Raw genomic sequence first — 17,200 nt, forward strand, 5'->3', positions numbered from 1 at the left:
GAGAGAGAGAGAGAGAGAGAGAGAGAGAGAGAGAGAGAGAGAGAGAGAGAGAGAGAGAGAGAGAGAGAGAGAGCTCTGACCACACACAGTGGAAGGTTGTAGGGTGGTTTTACGAAAGGTTCCAGGACAGAGTTGGGCTGGCTGTCTATCACCACGTCCCTGCGCGTGCCTCGCGGTGTCGGCATGAACTCTGCTTTCAAGTGTTCCGATTTGCCCTTCGTGCGTGTGACAGCGCGCTGGTAGAGAGAACCCCTGTAGGAACTTTACGCTCATAATGAATGCACTGTCTGTGCGCCAGAGCGCGCGGAGAACTTATTTCTCCAAGGTCAGCTAGACCGACTTCGGTAAAATTCACCCGACCAGCCAAAGCGTCATGCACAGGCAGATGATCCCAAATAAATAGCCTATTCTTTCAGAACCAATTTAGCTCTGTTCGGTAGATTTATGATATTAATTTAAGTTTCTCAGTTAAACTCTTAAAAAAAATAAGGCTAAAATTGCTTAATTGGTAAATTAGTCGAGTCAACGGTTAATAACTATCAGCCCATGTAAACGGTCTGTAAGAACGATACGTGGTGCGATCAATGATCTTAATCTGCGTATAAATGTTCTGCGTATCAATATTTGGATGATAGCCTAAAAACGCACATGGTTTCTTGTTCAACGCGGAATATTTTATACAGTGCGGGTGGCACCGTGACTCTCCTCTGAACCAGATCTCTGAGAGATCAAAATTCAGTCCTATTCTAAGAAAAGGGAGATGACGTTATTTGAAAATGTGCCCAAACTCCTTAATGAATAACTTAGCAAGAGGAGCAGGCAAACGCTGCCCCAGCTGTTTCCTGTTGAAAATGTCTCTGTAATATAGATAAATGTGAGGGAATTTTCTCTCTAAATCCGTCTTCTGTTCGCTAAATCTCACTTCTCCAAAGCGAGCCTGCGCAATGGAACAAAGTCGGAATATTGAGATGTGACAGTGCTTGAATCTCAGCCTCTTGCTCTCTGTTTTTAATGACTTCAAACAAGTTGATTTTTGCTGGGCTTTGTCGCGCGGAGACCCACGGGGATGTCTAGCGGTTATTCCTTTCAGGGGCATTTATGCGATGTCTTAAAGGTAACTTCACTCATTTCCATTTGAAACCGAATCGGATTGGCAGTTATTGTTTTCTCGGAGAAGCCTTATCATTTGGCATAAATGCTAGACAGTGTGTTCATTTAAGGTTCATATTCGAGGTAAACGTGCACTGGAATGAGGGGAACATTATTCCTGACGGGTGGGTGCCGTGCTCGTGCAGATGAAGCCCACGCTTGCCGATTTAACGTTGTGCGTGCTTGCTTATTGTAAAATAAATACCTAGCATATGTGCTGTGAGAAACTTTGGGTACTTTTGCGAATGCGAGACACCGGGATGCGCACAATGAGCAGTTACAGTGCCTGTATGCACCAACAGACGGCGGAGGAGGTCATTTAGAGAACTGCACAGCAGTCTATAGAAATCACAACTTAAATATACAGACCTTTAAAGTAAATACTGCTGACTCGACATTAGCACGGATCTGAGTGATTACAAAATGGGCTGAGTATAAGAGCCGGTGTTTTAACCCACCGATTGCTCTTCGAAATCTTCGAGCTGCGCGTGGAAATGCGACGCGCGCTGCCCCGTTATATTCATTTTATTATGTAAAGTGTTTCCTGTGTGGGTTTGGCGATCTCTGAGGCTTTCCATCTCAACTCTGCACATCGGTAGGTGAACCGCATGACTGAGCGCGATCTGCTCAGTTCTGGGTGGCGTGAGGGTGTGCTTCTGGATAGAGATGGGACTTAACGAAACGATACTTGAAAATTAGTTATAATGTAAAAAAGTCCAAATAAAGAATAAGTCTAGATAGCTAGTCTACCTCAGAAAAGAAGGCTCGCTAAATATTTTTGCTTATTAAAGGGTCCGTTTGTGATAGCTGTAGGACTGTAGGTACATGTAATCACTCGAATTTGACCTATAATCAGGAATACAAGTTATTTTATGGCAAGCTGGGGAACGCGCCTTAGCGCAGGACGGAATTTGTCATCACCAGTCAATGAACCTGTCTGGTAGCATCCTGAGTCTCATGGCGCTTTTTTGCGCGGGTGTGGCTAATAAAGACTAAAATGTAAACTTTCCGCTATGCAATAGTTTGTCGTTCTCCTTTGTTAGCCTACATAAGTGTTGCAGACAGTAGATATTACTGGTCTTTGCAGTTCAGCGACTTATCGATTTATGGTATTATTGCTTTGATATGAGCCAAGCGCATGATGACACGTGCGACAGAGGAGCAATAACACGCCCAGCGCTCCCGGCTGAGCTTCAGCGCAGCGCGCGCTGGCGGTGTGGTAACGCGCCTCCACGCTTCCCTCCGCAGTGGACCATGCGCTGCATCTCGCGCACCCACGCCCTCTCGCTGGTGCTCTGCGTGCTGGCGCTGACTCCCGCGACCGTGGAGGCGGGGCCTGAGACGCTGTGTGGGGCGGAGCTTGTGGACACGCTGCAGTTCGTGTGTGGAGACAGAGGCTTTTATTTCAGTAAGTGCGCTTTTTATTTATTCATAAAGCTTTTGCTTCTTTCTTCCCCCCCCCCCCCCCCAAAAAAACCCACTAATGTGCATCTCATAAATAAAAAATCGTTCCTTTTATTGTTGTTGTTTTTCTACCCACTTTTCAGCTGCTTTCTATTTTCGGACTATTCATTTTGATTAGTCAGTGTTTAATCGCGGTTACTTGTTGAGAAGCAGCTGATTCAAACCCAGAGCCTAAAGAAAGACGCTCGTGGAGAAGGAGAAGCCGTTCTCTTGCAGTCACTTGGATGCATTAGGGAAACTGAGATCAAGTGGTTGGGAGTGTTTTCTCATTTAGTGGAGCACTTAATACGAGCCTTTCCGGATCACTGGATGTTGGGACGTGTGAATCCATAGGGCAGTGCTTTAGGAGAAATGAAATGTAGACCGGGGTGCAGACGCAAGATGCGGTTCAGATTAGTTGTAGTTTGGCTGAAAATCAGCGAACGAGAGTGGAGAAGGGAAATAACCGTAGCACTGGACAGTTTTCCGATAGCAATGGAGAGCGACTCGGAGATTTTAATTTTTTTGCTTTGCATCCAAGAATTAAATCTAACATTTTCCACTGAGAGCTTGGAGACTGTGCAGAGGCGCCGGGTCGAGGTGTTCTCCTTCTCAGCGACGAGAGAGAGAGAGAGAGAGAGAGAGAGCTGTATTCTGCCCAGGGTCACGGTTAACACTAAACAGTAGAGTCCAGAACTCACTAAGCTAAGCAGCAGTGTTTGAGAATGGGAGCAACAGAGAACACAGAGGCTGTACAAGCAGGACATTATTGAGGATCTGTAGCAGCGTAGAAAAATGTCTGCAATGCCAGAAATAAGATGAAAAATATCTCATTCAGGAACAGACTAGAGAAAATCTGTTTGTTTGTCTGTTCAGATTGTTGTCTTAAGGTGCAGATGTGCCTAATATAGTCTTCAGGGACCTTCTGTTTTTTGACCATTTCTCCCCCCCCCCCCCCCCCCCCTCTCTCTCTCACTCTCTCACACACACACACACACACACACACACACACACACACACACATACCCCTGGGACAGGTAACCGGGGGCTGGGGGCAATGGAATTGCCAGGACCACATGTGTTATGGTTCAGAGTGGGAATGATCGCATATCTGCTTCAGATCAACTTTGTGTGCTGCCAGACTCTAGAAAGTTCACCATCCACGTTCTTCATTGGATCTGCAATTGTGCACTTAGGGGGGCGCTAAAAACAGCAGTTGTTCACATAGTTACCATATTAGCGTCATCTTAGAAAGACTCCTAAAAAGAGCACACTATTCATCTACACATACAAAATGGGCATTATAAATGACAAATAGAACCACACAGCCCAACAGGAGAACACAAACTGGAACCTGAGTGTGTAGTAGTTTTTTGCTTGTCGTTTAAGTCTTCAATGCAACACAGTCTTATGGCTCCAGGGGTGAGAAATGCACAGCCAATCAGAATGGCTCCTTCAGATTCCATAGTGAAAGTATTCTGGATGTTAATGTGGCAATCAAGACATCTGCTGAGGCTATTATGTTAAAAAAAAAACAAAAAACACTTATGGGCAAAAAGGTTGTTTTCCTCCTTTTTCTACCTTTCTTTTTCTTTTCTTTTTTAAACAGACTGCATGACAGTCCATACCAAATATATATTTATTGCAGTCATTGTAGTCTATCTTGCATGGTGTGTTATTAGTTGACCGGTAGCCAGTGGGTTTGCACTCATAGTTCCCTAACATTTGCTGCCATCTATAGAATGTTACAGGTTATTACAGAGTGTCCTAGGCCACCATGGCAGCGTGTGGCTTCATATGTCGACAAGTGGACACACTAAAGAGCTCAACACTGGACGTATAATGCAAATGAACACCACAGCTCAGCTTAGTTCCAACATGAGAAGAGATTTGCTTTCCTGTCAACAGCACCAGGGATTTCTGTGGTCAGTAAAAGTAGTTGGCCAAATCCTTTATGGTCTATCAGTGACCAGAGGGTTCGTTGTTGTTGGGAGCAGCTCCAAAGCAAACACATTTATAGTGATCCGAACTTTCTGTGAAATTGCTGTTACCACATGCTGAAAGGAATGGCGCAGGGGTATGGTGTATGGTGGCCTCGTCTGGACAAACTTTATGTCCTGAAAGCCCCAATGAAAAATGAAACAAAACCATCAGCCTGTCAGGTCACGAGTCTGTAGTCATCCCATGAGTCCTGACAGATAGGCTAGTCTTACAGAGTTTGTAATCTCTTCACTGATTATAATCTTCTGCTCCATTTCCAACCATGTTTGTCATTATTCTTTAGGAGAAAATATTAGGATCATGATGTATCTTTCTAAAACTTTAATCTTTCTAAAATTACCATTTATACTTTACATTCAAGTGGGCTTCTGGCCAAAAATATGAAGTTTATGTATTGAATTTGGCATTGGTGTATTACATTAAAAGGTACCACACTATTGTAATATTTAACGGTCAGGGAAGGATCCACAGATTTAGGACCCAGGACTGGGTACTGTGCTTCTGCCCACATATACATGGCTTTACTGGTGGCTGAACTCAGGCTAGCTGCCACAACTCCGTTTCTTCCATGTTTTGCAGACATTGACCACTCTGCTAACAGACATTCAAGCCCACACAGGTGCCCTACCAATGCACCCTACCAATGGTTCTACCCATGTGTCCTACCCATGCGCCCTACCCAGATGCCCTAACCAAGTACCCTACCCAGATGCAGTACCCAGGCAGCATATCCAGGTGCCCTACACAGGTACCCTGCCCAGACACCCTACTTATGTGACCTACCCAGGTGCCCTATCTAAGCATCCTACCAATGCACCCTACTCTGGTGCCATACCCATGTTCTCTACCCAGGTCCCCTACCTATATGCCCTACTCCTGTGCCTTACCCAAGTGCACTATCCTACTGAGGTGCACTATCCATGCACCCTACCAAGGTGTCCTACCCTGGCACCCTACCCAGGTCCCCTACCTATATGCCCTACCAATTTGCCCTACCCAGGTACCCTACCCATGTGTCCTACCCAGGTGTCCTACCCATGCACCCTACTCAGGTGTCCTACCCATGTGTCCTACCCATGTGCCCTAGCCATGTGCTCTACCTGGATGCCCTACCCAGGTGCCCTACGCAGGTACCATATTTAGGTGCCCTACCCTGGCACCCAGCCCAGATACCCTACACATCCCCAGCATTTAAGAACTGTATTCATGAGGGCATGCATCAAAGAGCATTGCCAGTGCTTTTCTTTACCATGACCGAACCCAGCTAGACCCCAGCACAGGTCTCGTATGAACAGGTGTAATACAGGGCCGTGGGCTGTGCTGTTGTCTCTACCTGCTGGGAAGGACCTTCCTGGACCACCATCAAAGCAGGTTCTGGCACAGTGATATCCAACAGAGTTCAAGCAGTCATCTAGCCCTCATCCAATCAGTCACACAGGCCTATTCTACCCAACCTATCTCATCATATACCAGTCTTAAAACAAACACAGCGATACGGGTGGGGCGAGTCCCGCCTACTCCTACATCTCTGCATCTAACACACGACTGTGGTATTAAATGCCACATCAGAATACTGGCTGGATCAGGTTGAGTTTAAAGGTTGGCAGGACCAGTGGCCACTGAGTCAATAAGCTGTCATTCTGCATTATATACTGACCAGCTTCATGGATGCTGACTTGCTGACTCTGTCTGCAGGTGCTGTCATCCCCTAGCAGTAGTCTGGTAGGTGTTTAACAGCTAAGCTCCCTGATCCAGTGTTCTACTGCGCTGAGGGGGCTTCCCCACTGCTCACCAGGCTCCGGCGCCCGTAGCACCCTGAGCAGCTCTGTGATCTTCGCGCTCATCTGCTTCTGTCTGGCTTTTGATGCGAGTGTGACACTAGTATTGTAATAAAAAAAAGCCACATCTGACGCTACGACTCCCCTGTCCCACATACTGCTCCTTATCTCACCCCCTGTGGGGCTCTACTGGTGCTGCTTTAAGCCATTTCATGAATGACACCAGTTAACGCTGGAGGAGGGTTGTCCTCTGCTGCTGGAGGGGAATGTGTGCTTGGCCATGGATCCTGCAGAGTGATACCAGGAAAATGCATCTGTTCTTTCTCTCTCTCTCTCCACCTCTTCTCCCCCTCTTTCTCCCTCTATCTCTCTCGCACTCACGTACACACAGGCAACCTGTTGTATTGGGTCTAATTGTCCATGATAGCAGTGACATTGCAGTGATTCTGTCAATATGACACATAATCCCCACCTCCTGTACTCCTGCCCCCTGTAATCTCCACCCCTGTAAATCCAGCCCCCTGTTAATCTTGCCCCCTGCAAGACCACCCACTGTAAATTCAGCCCCCTGTAAATCCAGCCCTCTGTAAATCAAGCCCCCGGTAAATCTAGCCCCCTGTAAATCAAGCCCTCGGTAAATGCAGTCCCATGTAAATCCAGTCCCCTGTAGGTCCAGCCCCCAGTAAATCCAGACTCCTGTAAATCAAGCCTCTGGTAAATCAAGCCCCCTGTAGGTCCAGTCCCATGTAAGTCCAGCCCCCTGTAGGTCTGGCCCCATGTAAGTCCTGCCCCCTGTAAATCAAGCCCATTGTAAGTCCAGTCCCTTGTAAATTCAGCCTCCTGTAGGTCCAGCCCCCTGTAGGTCCAGCCCCCTGTAGGTCCTGTACCCTGTAGGTCCTGCATCCTGTAAGTCCCACCCCCTGTAAATCCCGACCCCTGTAGGTCCAGCCCCCTGTAGGTCCTGCCCCCTGTAAGCCCTGCCCCTGTAAGTCCCACCCCCTGTAAGTCCTGACCCCTGTAGGTCCAGCCCACTGCTCTCACACAACCAGGTAGCTGCATCTGAATTTTAAAAGCACTTACATGATAAATGAAATATTGCTATCGGGGGTAGGTGGGTGGGTGGGAGAAGAACAGAGGAGAAACGAAGGAGAGAAAGAAAAAATCCTCCATGATGTCAGTTTTTCCAATTATCAGCCTGACGTGGACATTTTTAGTTGTGGTTGTACCATTCAAGCAGGCAGAGCTACCTCAGACCAGTTAGAAACACTGGAGAAATAGTTGGGAATCAGATAAGTGACCAAGAATGTGTGTGTGTGTGTGTGTGTGATTGTGTGTGTGACTGTGTGTGTGTGTGACTGTGTGATTGTGTGTGTGTGTGTGTGTGTGTGCATGAGTGTGACTGTGTGTGGGGGAGTGTGTGTGTGTGGGTTGTGGGTGACTTTGGGACTCAGTCAGCTCTAACATATGCATCCTTAGATCTGTGCTCCTGGAAAGGTGTGTGCAGGTATTCCTGAATGGGTGCTATTTTACCTCCCTGGTTGTACAATTCAGGACACTTGAGCGCGAGACACAGCAAGACACAGCAAGTCACATTGAGTCACAGCGAGACACAGTGAGACACAGCGAGACACAGGTTTCCGCCAGCACGTTATCACAAAACCTTCAGGAGTAAATTGCTGTTTTCCAGACATGGAAAGACAGACGGTAGAACATTTAATCTGAGCAAAAATAAACAGTGACTTTTTATTTTTTGTCAATATCTGTGCCTGTGAAAAAACTCCATCATTGCTTCAGTGGATAAACATTAAACACACATTCACTGTGCAGGAGAACACAGCAACCTTCAGATGTCAAATAAAATAAATAACTACATAAATAAAGACCTCATAAGTACCATGTCACCTTTTAGCATGGTAGTTAAAGATAAGAGATTAAAGGAGGTCTGGACACATGCATTAAGACATGATGTCTAACACTATTGCTTTCCAAACTTACCCAGCTGGAGCAGGGTAGAGGAAATAGACATCACTTACACACACACACACACACACACACACACGAGAGAGAGAGAGAGAGAGAGAGAGAGAGAGAGAGAGAGAGAGAGAGAGATTCAGATCTGGTCTTGTCCCGGAGAAGCAGGGGATTATGTGGGGATTACGGGATTACGGTCTGATTCGGGTGCCCTTCTCCTGCCCCCACTTACGGAACTTGTGCAGAATGTGCAGAGCAATATGTAAAAACCACCTAAGTGTATTTCAGTGAAAAACCCCAAAAAGGAAGATGACATTATTCCTGCCTAGACTAGAGACATCCAGATACCTCATCAAAAATCCGAGTGAGACGAGGGCCCACCCAGGCCTCTGAGCCAGGGGAGGTGCCAGAGTGCTCGGCTGTGCCGGTATCCTCACTGCTTCGGGCTCCCCTGGGACACGTCTCAGTCTCCATAAAGGCCCGCGGCTGGGAAAGAGAATGTGGGAAGGAGGTGTTTTTTTGGCTAAAAAGCGCTGGTGGTGCCAGTCATAAAGAGGCTGTTTCCATGGCAGCACGGCGGCCGTGGAGACGCCTGGCATGCTGTAAAATTCAGCATGCTCCAGGAGGCTTCAGGAGCCGCAGCGAGGAGGGACAGCCCCGTTCCGAGCGGATGTCCTTGGAGGAGGAGCAGAAGCCTTTGTTTTTTTCAGCTCCTATGGCAGCTGACCTCGTGCGGCTGCAGGTGGCCGGGTTCACTGTGAGTCTCACCTACTCTCTGCCTCTCTCCACCAGCACTAGGAGAGGATGCTTAACCCTGACACAATGCTCTGAAAAGCTTCATGAATGACAAGCGATTTCTTTCTTGTTTCCTTGTAAGAGAGGTTTTCCGCAGACAAAGTGTGCTTGTGCAGTGCTGTACTGTGCTAACTCGACTGCAGGGAACTGTGGACAAAAACATTTGGAAATGTAATGCAAATATGTCAGTTTTAGCCCTGTCCAGCTGCTGTTGGGACAGGTCTGCTGCACAAGAGTATAGCCAATCTGGAAAACTGGGAGCTTTCAAAAAGGTTTGTCTGATGTTCATGAAGTCATGAAGTTGTACTTCTGGAGGGGAATGCAAACTGCATAACTCTTCTTTCTCACTCTTTCTTTCTCTCTCTCTCTCTCTCTCTCTCTCTCTCTCTCTCTCTCTCTCTCTCTCTCTCTTTCATGGTGACCTAGCATAATCAACTGCTTCATCAGAAACAGTGGCACCCAGGACACTCAGGACATGTAGGGCTCCACAGCAGAGAGGCATGAGCATGGTCTTCCATGCCAGGGTTTCCCATGGCTCAGTACATGAGGTGCTCTAATCTCCCCTGGTGTGGTGCCCTAACCTCCCTTAGAGAGGTGCCCTAACCTGCCCCGGAGTGGTGCCCTAAGCTCCCCTGGCGTGGTGCCCTAACCTCCCTTAGAGTGGTGCCCTAACCTCCCTTAGAGAGGTGCCCTAACCTCCCCCGGAGTGGTGCCCTAACCTCCCCCGGAGTGGTGCCCTAAGCTCCCCTGGCATGGTGCCCTAACCTCCCTTAGAGTGGTGCCCTAACCTCCCTTAGAGAGGTGCCCTAACCTCCCCCGGAGTGGTGCCCTAACCTCCCCCGGAGTGGTGCCCTAAGCTCCCCTGGCATGGTGCCCTAACCTCCGTTAGAGTGGTGCCCTAACCTCCCCCGGAGTGGTGCCCTAAGCTCCCCTGGCATGGTGCCCTAACCTCCCTTAGAGAGGTGCCCTAACCTCCCCCGGAGTGGTCCCCTAACCTCCCTTAGAGTGGTGCCCTAACCTCCTTTAGAGTGGTGCCCTAACCTCCCCCGGAGTGGTGCCCTAAGCTCCCCTGGCGTGGTGCCCTAACCTCCCTTAGAGTGGTGCTCTAACCTCCCTTAATGTGGTGCCCTAACCTCCCCCAGTGTGGTGCCCTAACCTCTCCCAGTGTGGTGCTCTAACCTCCCCTGGAGTGGTGTCCAAACCTCCCCTGGTGTGGGGCCCTAACCTTCCAAGCTGGCACACTTCGCCAAGTAGTTTCCACTTTCACAGCTGCACATGCTTTCCTGCCACAACCTGAAATTTTATGCCCATTTCCTTCATTTACAGGCAACAAGCTGCTTCTGGACATGCTGATTCATTATTAGTTGTCAGCTATAATGTGGAACCAACTTTAATACAAGAAATCATTGTACTCCTTAACGACACTGAAGCGCATCTACGGAACTGCTTCAACTACTGAACCCAGTTAATACGATAGTTAACGTCTTTAAAGGCCCCACAGCTCAAATGACGTAATGATCAAATCCGGTTCTGCTAGACTCCCAAAACAGGCCAACCTATAAAGGAGAAGAAGAGAGAGAGAACACTAAGGTAAAAAAAAGGAAAAAGTAAACAAACCAAAGGATGGTGCCGAGCTGACCCACAAGTCACACAAACAGGAACAGTGCTAGAGCAGCTCTCTCTGGTTGTAGCGTCTGCGACTGAGCTTGTCTGTGATTGGAAGCATAAGAGTTTGATTCCTCGTTTTGTTTATGATTCTTTAACAAAGGGTGTTTGTTTACAGGTGTTATGCTCTCCTGTTAAATGCATCACTGAAAACCTCTATTTTATCTCATTATTGTGTGTTTGTAATGGCTGTTACACGTGTTAGTCATGCAATGATGTTTCTCTCCTCTCATCTTGGGTGGTAGAATTGTGTCAATTATTTTGAGGAAAAAGTTAATTTGGAAGGTGGGTTTTTTCTGGAGAGTGGAACCATCATCCAGAGAGAAAATTTGCCAGATCTTGACAACAGCATTCTGAACATGTAGTCACAAACATGGACTTGAATGTGTCTTGCTTTCACACACCAGTCTTTGGTCAGCAATGTGAACTCAGGTTTCTGCCCCTTTCCACATATTAATGTAAAATGTTCATGTAATAATTTTTACTTCATAAGGTTCAGGAGTGAGAAGCTGCTATATGTATGCAGTGAACCACTTTATTAAACCAACAGGGTAGCCAGGGTAACAACCAGAAGTTACCAGATCACAGAACACAAAACACAGAATACAGAATACAGAACACACAACACAGGACGCAGAACATAGAACACAGAACACAGAAATCATTGCGCAGAACACAGAACACAGAATGCAGAACACAGAACACAGAACAAAGGCAAACAATGGACCCTCAACAAGTATCGTGAGTAAAGTTATCAGACTTTTCCAGGCACACATGAAAAGACAGACATGCCATGGTTCTGAGAGAACACATGGCATGATGAGCAGCATTGCCAGGGCAGAGCTGAGCAGTAGAGTACTAATCAGTAGCCGGGAAGCCAGTAACACATATGCTGAGCCATATTTGAATTAATGACACAGAACTTAAAATAGAAATTGCTTAACAAACACAAAATTATTATAGGATTTGTTATTTAGCTTCCAGACCAGGTCAGTTGTGGGATCAGTCCTCTCAGTTTAAGCATTAACCCCAAGCCCAAGCAAACGTCATTAAAAAGATTTCACAAATGATTCACAAGTGCATAACATTCCGTCCTTCCCTCCACTGACCGTGGAGCATCCCTAATCCACTGGCAGTGTACCCAGAGGCTCCGGTGTCTACAGGGACGTGTCAATTCCCAAAACAGAGCCCCTCTCTTTTCAAAGCACCACTGTCAGTGTTCAGCAAGTGGAGAGCAGAAGCTAATGCACTTTGTCAGCCCTGGAAGTCCAGCGAGCCAAGAGCTATTAACTCTGAAAGTCAAAGGCATCTCCTTCTTGTAAATGCCACATGAAATTATTATTATTTTATTTGGTAACAGGGAAAACCCCATGAGGGTTGTGTTGCTCTGAGCATGTGGGGAACAATAAGTGGAGAGTGGTATGATTTCTAAAGACCACTGGGAGGGTCTTGATGGATTATGGGGTGAACTAGGGAGGGTCACTAATCACTAAGTTACCTTGAGGCTTCTTCTTACATAAATGCGTAATTGACTGAGACATGTGAGAGTTAAGGAGGTCCGTGCATCAGAAATACCTGGACCGTACTTCAAAAAGCTTCCCATATTGGTGAAGATCTGCGAAAAATGATCACATTGACCATACTTGCAAATTGGATGTTTGTGATGAATAGTCATGAGGATTGTCATGGTTATTTTATAACTCAGCTCTTTCATGTTTGCCTTTGAGCAAAGAAAATCAATCACAGCCTCTACAAGCAGTTCTATGTCACTGTAAGCTTTGATCTAAGCGTTAGAACCTTCTGAGTAGTTGAGCAGGTTCACACTCGATCCTGTTGTTTTGGATGGTTGTTGCATGCAATCAAGTTATGGCATGGTGTTTCTCCCCATGTCAGAGATTATTACCACTGCCTGTATTTCAGAACAATAAGTGTTATTTACATTTTAGGCATTAAGATGACACTTTTACCCAAAGCAACTTACAATTATGACAGAGTACAACTTGAGTAGTTCATAGTTAAGGGTTTTGCTCAGGAGCAACTTGGCAGTGTTGGGGCTTGAACCAGCAATCTTCTGAATACAAGTCAAGTACCTTAACCACTGACCTACCACATTATTATTATTATGGTTATTATTGCACCTGCTGTCTGGCTGGAGGCCTCCGTTTACTACTGAGAGGTTCAGATTAATTCAGGTATTTGGAATGTCATCTTGGATGCAATTATTACCATAAGTTGGGACGATTCCAAAATTAAATTGGATAAGGTGTCTGACCTCACTGCTGGATCCATGTCGTGCACTACTGAGAAAGAAATTAAAGTGAGTGTGTGATTTGGAAAATGTCCTTATAGTAAAGACATAGTCTGCCCGTCTCTTGCTCTGAGTGTTTTTGACTGAGGGGAACTCTGCACTGATCTCTGGTGTTGTGGACAGGCAAGCCAACAGGTTATGGCTCCCGACGGCAGCATAGAAGTGGCATCGTGGATGAGTGCTGCTTCCAGAGCTGCGAGCTTCAGAGGCTGGAGATGTACTGTGCGCCGGTCAAACCCGCTAAGGCCCCGCGATCCGTGCGAGCGCAGCGGCATACAGACGGCCCCAAAACACCAAAGGTAAGAAAGATCACCAAATCTAAACAAACCACTCTGCTATATTAAAGGACAACGTAGAACCTGCTCCAGTGAAAGGCACGATTCCTCACTGTAGAGGAAATCTGGAGGAATTTGACCGGTTATTACAGGAATTCCAGAATAAATCTTTGGATAAGGAAGGCATTGTAAAATCAGTGAGATGCAGCAGAGACCCTGTAACCATTGCAGTCCTACCTGTTCACTGACAGCTTAATCTGATCAGCCATGGTAAATTTGACGGTCAAAGTTAGATGACATATCAGGTCATGGATTCTGTCTGAACTTCTCTTTATCTGGCCAACCGTACTGACACCGGTTTTAGTTTAGTTTTAGTTTTGGTTTTGTTTCACACTCAACTCCATGTTCATGATTTCAAATATTTGTAAATTGCTTCTTTTGCAGAAATCAATGCCTGGTCATAGCCACTCATCCTGTAAGGTATGTATATCTGAGAGAAAGGTGAGGCTTCATTAAAGGAATTTAATTAAAGATGCTAATGTTGCTAATGACGCATGAAATGTAAAATATGTTCTAAAAGATGTGATATTGCTTCTGGTGCTCATTCTCCACAGAAACCACGTTAGCATTTGTGGTGGCCTGTTCCACAGAGCATAAACTGTTTTCCCTGAACACATCCACAGAGCAGAGGGCTGCTTGCTATGTCGTTCATGTAGATGATTTGATTTAACATGACTCAGCATTTCACGATGCATCTTAGTCTCACAATTGACAGCACTCAAATCAAATGCTGAAATAATGGTACCATTAAATTTCAGAATGGTCAAATTGAACTAAATACTGATTGATAACCCTTAAGAACAAAGCATTAACAAACTTGAATACAAAACATTAACAGTGACTTTTCAAAAATAAGCATAAATTCACGTATTGCATAAGCACATTCTACTAAGCCCTAACATAATTTGGCAGGTGCTCTGACCAGTGACTTTCATATTTATCAGTATGACTGTGTGCATACTCTTGTGGGAACTGAACCCATGATAACTGAACCCAACTTGTATGTTGTCAGCACATTTTAATGGATATATAGTGGAAGAATTAAGCCTTTTTAACAGCTAAATTGGACACCTGGCTGTCTTTCAGCAGACACTGTAGTTTGTGAATGTGGAGTGGGTCTGTTGGCAGGCTTGGTTCAGCCATTCTGAATCTTCTTCCATCCATCTTCTCCTGTGACTAATACTAAATCCATTATTAGTACCAATTAGGAAAATTACACTCCAAAACAGGAATACCAACTATTGAGGTGCAGTTAACACTTGGCTCCACCTGCTCCACTAAGTAAACTACACTAGCATAACTGACAGCTATACCAATGCATGTGAATACACTAATACAAAAATACCAATGTAAAGTTCTGATTTGAAATCACAAAAAAAGAATCGCAGCGCCACAGTCAATCGTAGCATCTGCGATGCTCGGACCCTGTGAAGGAACCAAACATCCGGTAAAGTCCGCCAGAAGGACCCAGTTAGCGCAATCCGCATGCAAGTGCATCTCCGTCCCTTCCCACCAAAGCACTTGTCATCCATCTAAGTGTTTCCACAAGTGATCTCCTCCTCCCCACCAGCACTTTTAGCAGAAAACCATCAGCAGGAGAGATGGCTAAGTGGTTTTTGCGGTGGACCTGTGGTTTGTCGTGCTCCCATATGCAGCCTGCTGGAAACTCTCCTGTCATGTCTGATTTCTGCGGCCCAAGTCAAGGAGCAGAGGTTCCCAGGCAGTCCCGCCCTGCTGCTCCGGATTCTGGTCCCTAGCTGTGCCTTTGTGAATTATACATGTTCAGCTTCCAGTGGTGAAGGTGTTGCATGCACTGTTGTGAGAATTGGGGAGATTTGACTCCCTGTGCATTAGATTAAAAAAAATAACAACCCGAACAGCTGTGTTGTTATGGGCATGGAAGATGGAGTTTCGACCCCAAAGCTGTTTTCCTGTTCTTTGTCTGCCTTTTGATTTGTGTCTCCACTAGCTCTCAAGCTCTGAAACACCCCCCCCCCCCCTCTCTCCTTGTATTTCAGGAGGTTCATCAGAAGAACTCAAGCAGAGGGAACAATGGGGGGGGGAACTATCGAATGTAGTGGCTGGGATGGAGAGATGGAGAGAGGGATGAGTGGAACTAGTGTAAAGTGGAGGAGAGAAAAAGCGTGACGCCTAACCTGGTCCCCCAGGGCAGTGGTTCATTCTGTCAGCAAAAAAAAACAAAACACAAAAAAAACACAACAAAAAATATATGTAGAAAAATACCTTGCAACTACAGAGAACGTTTGACTATTTTATACACTGCACCATTCCATAGTGGCAAGGAGAGAAACTGTGTCAGAAAAGCAAAACGAATTTAGCTGCTAAAAGGTTTAATAATAGATGTTCTTTAGCTCTGTTTTCATGACTGTGGGCAACTTCATAAAATTAGAGAGCTGCTGGGCACTTTCATCAACAGGCACCAACACTACTTCCTGTTCGGATGGCCAGATAGGTAGAACGCCTGGAAGACCGACCAGTTGAGCCAGCAGGGCGTAGGTGAAACACCCCTTCATGATTTATTACAAATGGTTGGTATCCAGGACAAAAAAAAAAAAAAAGAAGCATTTTGATGGAATTCCAGCAAGAGCCAGTTCTGATCATGCTTCCATTACGAAGTTTGCTGTTTGTGCACAACACCACATGACCACTTTCACTGATGAGGAACACGTTGGCTTAGACAGAGAGTTTAGTCAGAACAATGGACAAGCCAACCAGATAATATACTGTTGATACAGTTGTTAGACTTATAGTACAATAGCGCGTCTGCACACAAGGATCACCTTTCATATCCACAACTACACAGAGGCTTTGCAGCAGACGAGTTGTGGGATATTACAGAAGATTAGGATTCAAGGGTCCCAGCACGGATTCAGGAGAGCTGAGGTCCGGCACAAACTTGTTCCGTAGTCTGGTCCTGTGAGACTGAAGTTAGGCACGCGTGCGGTGAAGACTAGCTACTCCTCCAAACACAGCTTAGAGTGATATAACTTATATTCATTTATCCCATTTTCCTAAGGAAAAGTTATTGTTTTTTTTTCTAGCAACATGCATCAGACTGCAGAGAAGGACAGGAACATAGACAGGTTTGCAGAAGCATTTATGCCAAAGTAATCCCATACAACAGAGATAGAGAGAGGGAGAGAGAGAGCGAGAGAGAGAGAGAGAGAGAGAGAGAGAGAGAGATGAGAATACCCTTGTGCATTTCCACAAAAATCTTTCAGTATATATATGTATATATATATATATATATAGAGAGAGAGAGAGAGAGAGAGAGAGAGAGAGAGAGCGAGAGAGAGAGAGAGAGATTCAAAATTGTAGTAAAGTACACAGTTTCCAAAGAAATGGAATGTTTCAAAGGTCAAAGTGCTCTTTGCTTGCAAAGCTGATGAAAGACCTCTGTCCAAAATAGTTTTGTTTCTCTGGAAATTCTGTTGTACTTCAGTACAATTTTGAATCTCTCTACATCTCTTACTACACTGCAGTTACTCACCTGGAGTCTTCTTCAGAATATATATATATATATATATATATATATATATATATATATATATATATATATATATAATGTGTGTGAGTTAGGATCAGTTCTCACAAGCGCACTAATAAACCACTCTGCCTTTGGCGTAGTCAGTCTGCAGGAGGCAAAACACTTGTGCCCCTGTTATGACACCTCAGGCTACAGGAACAGCGCCCACACACACCGGCTCAGTGCTGGCAGAACCCAAGGCCCTTCT

The 17,200-nt window shown here is 45.7% G+C and overlaps 1 protein-coding gene across 2 annotated transcripts; it reads left to right on the forward strand.

Annotated features, from left to right (window-relative positions):
- The first annotated feature begins 788 nt into the window (after positions 1-788).
- On the forward strand, positions 789-16,778 carry igf1 (insulin-like growth factor 1). 2 transcript variants are annotated; one of them, XM_035528405.2, is made up of 5 exons: positions 789-1,114; positions 2,398-2,557; positions 13,234-13,409; positions 13,830-13,865; positions 15,464-16,778. In XM_035528405.2, exons 1-5 carry the CDS (start codon positions 1,067-1,069, stop codon positions 15,521-15,523), a joined length of 480 nt encoding a protein of 159 aa, XP_035384298.1. In that variant the 5' UTR covers positions 789-1,066; the 3' UTR covers positions 15,524-16,778. The 2 variants fall into 2 exon arrangements, with proteins under 2 accessions (XP_035384298.1, XP_081579592.1); XM_081723466.1 differs by lacking the exon at positions 789-1,114 and adding an exon at positions 1,208-1,744.
- Positions 16,779-17,200: the final 422 nt, after the last annotated feature.

This window comes from Electrophorus electricus, chromosome 11 (genome assembly GCF_041902795.1).
Source record: "Electrophorus electricus isolate QZ-2024a chromosome 11, ASM4190279v1, whole genome shotgun sequence".
Classification (NCBI taxonomy): domain Eukaryota; kingdom Metazoa; phylum Chordata; class Actinopteri; order Gymnotiformes; family Gymnotidae; genus Electrophorus; species Electrophorus electricus.

Bases quoted from the DNA above. Each gene is read 5' to 3' on its own strand.
- igf1 (XM_035528405.2), top strand. From the start codon at position 1,067: ATGTCTAGCGGTTATTCCTTTCAGGGGCATTTATGCGATGTCTTAAAG. The intron at 2,558-13,233 runs GTAAGTGCGCTT...TGTTGTGGACAG, and splicing joins AGACAGAGGCTTTTATTTCA to GCAAGCCAACAGGTTATGGC. The intron at 13,410-13,829 runs GTAAGAAAGATC...CTTCTTTTGCAG, and splicing joins ACGGCCCCAAAACACCAAAG to AAATCAATGCCTGGTCATAG.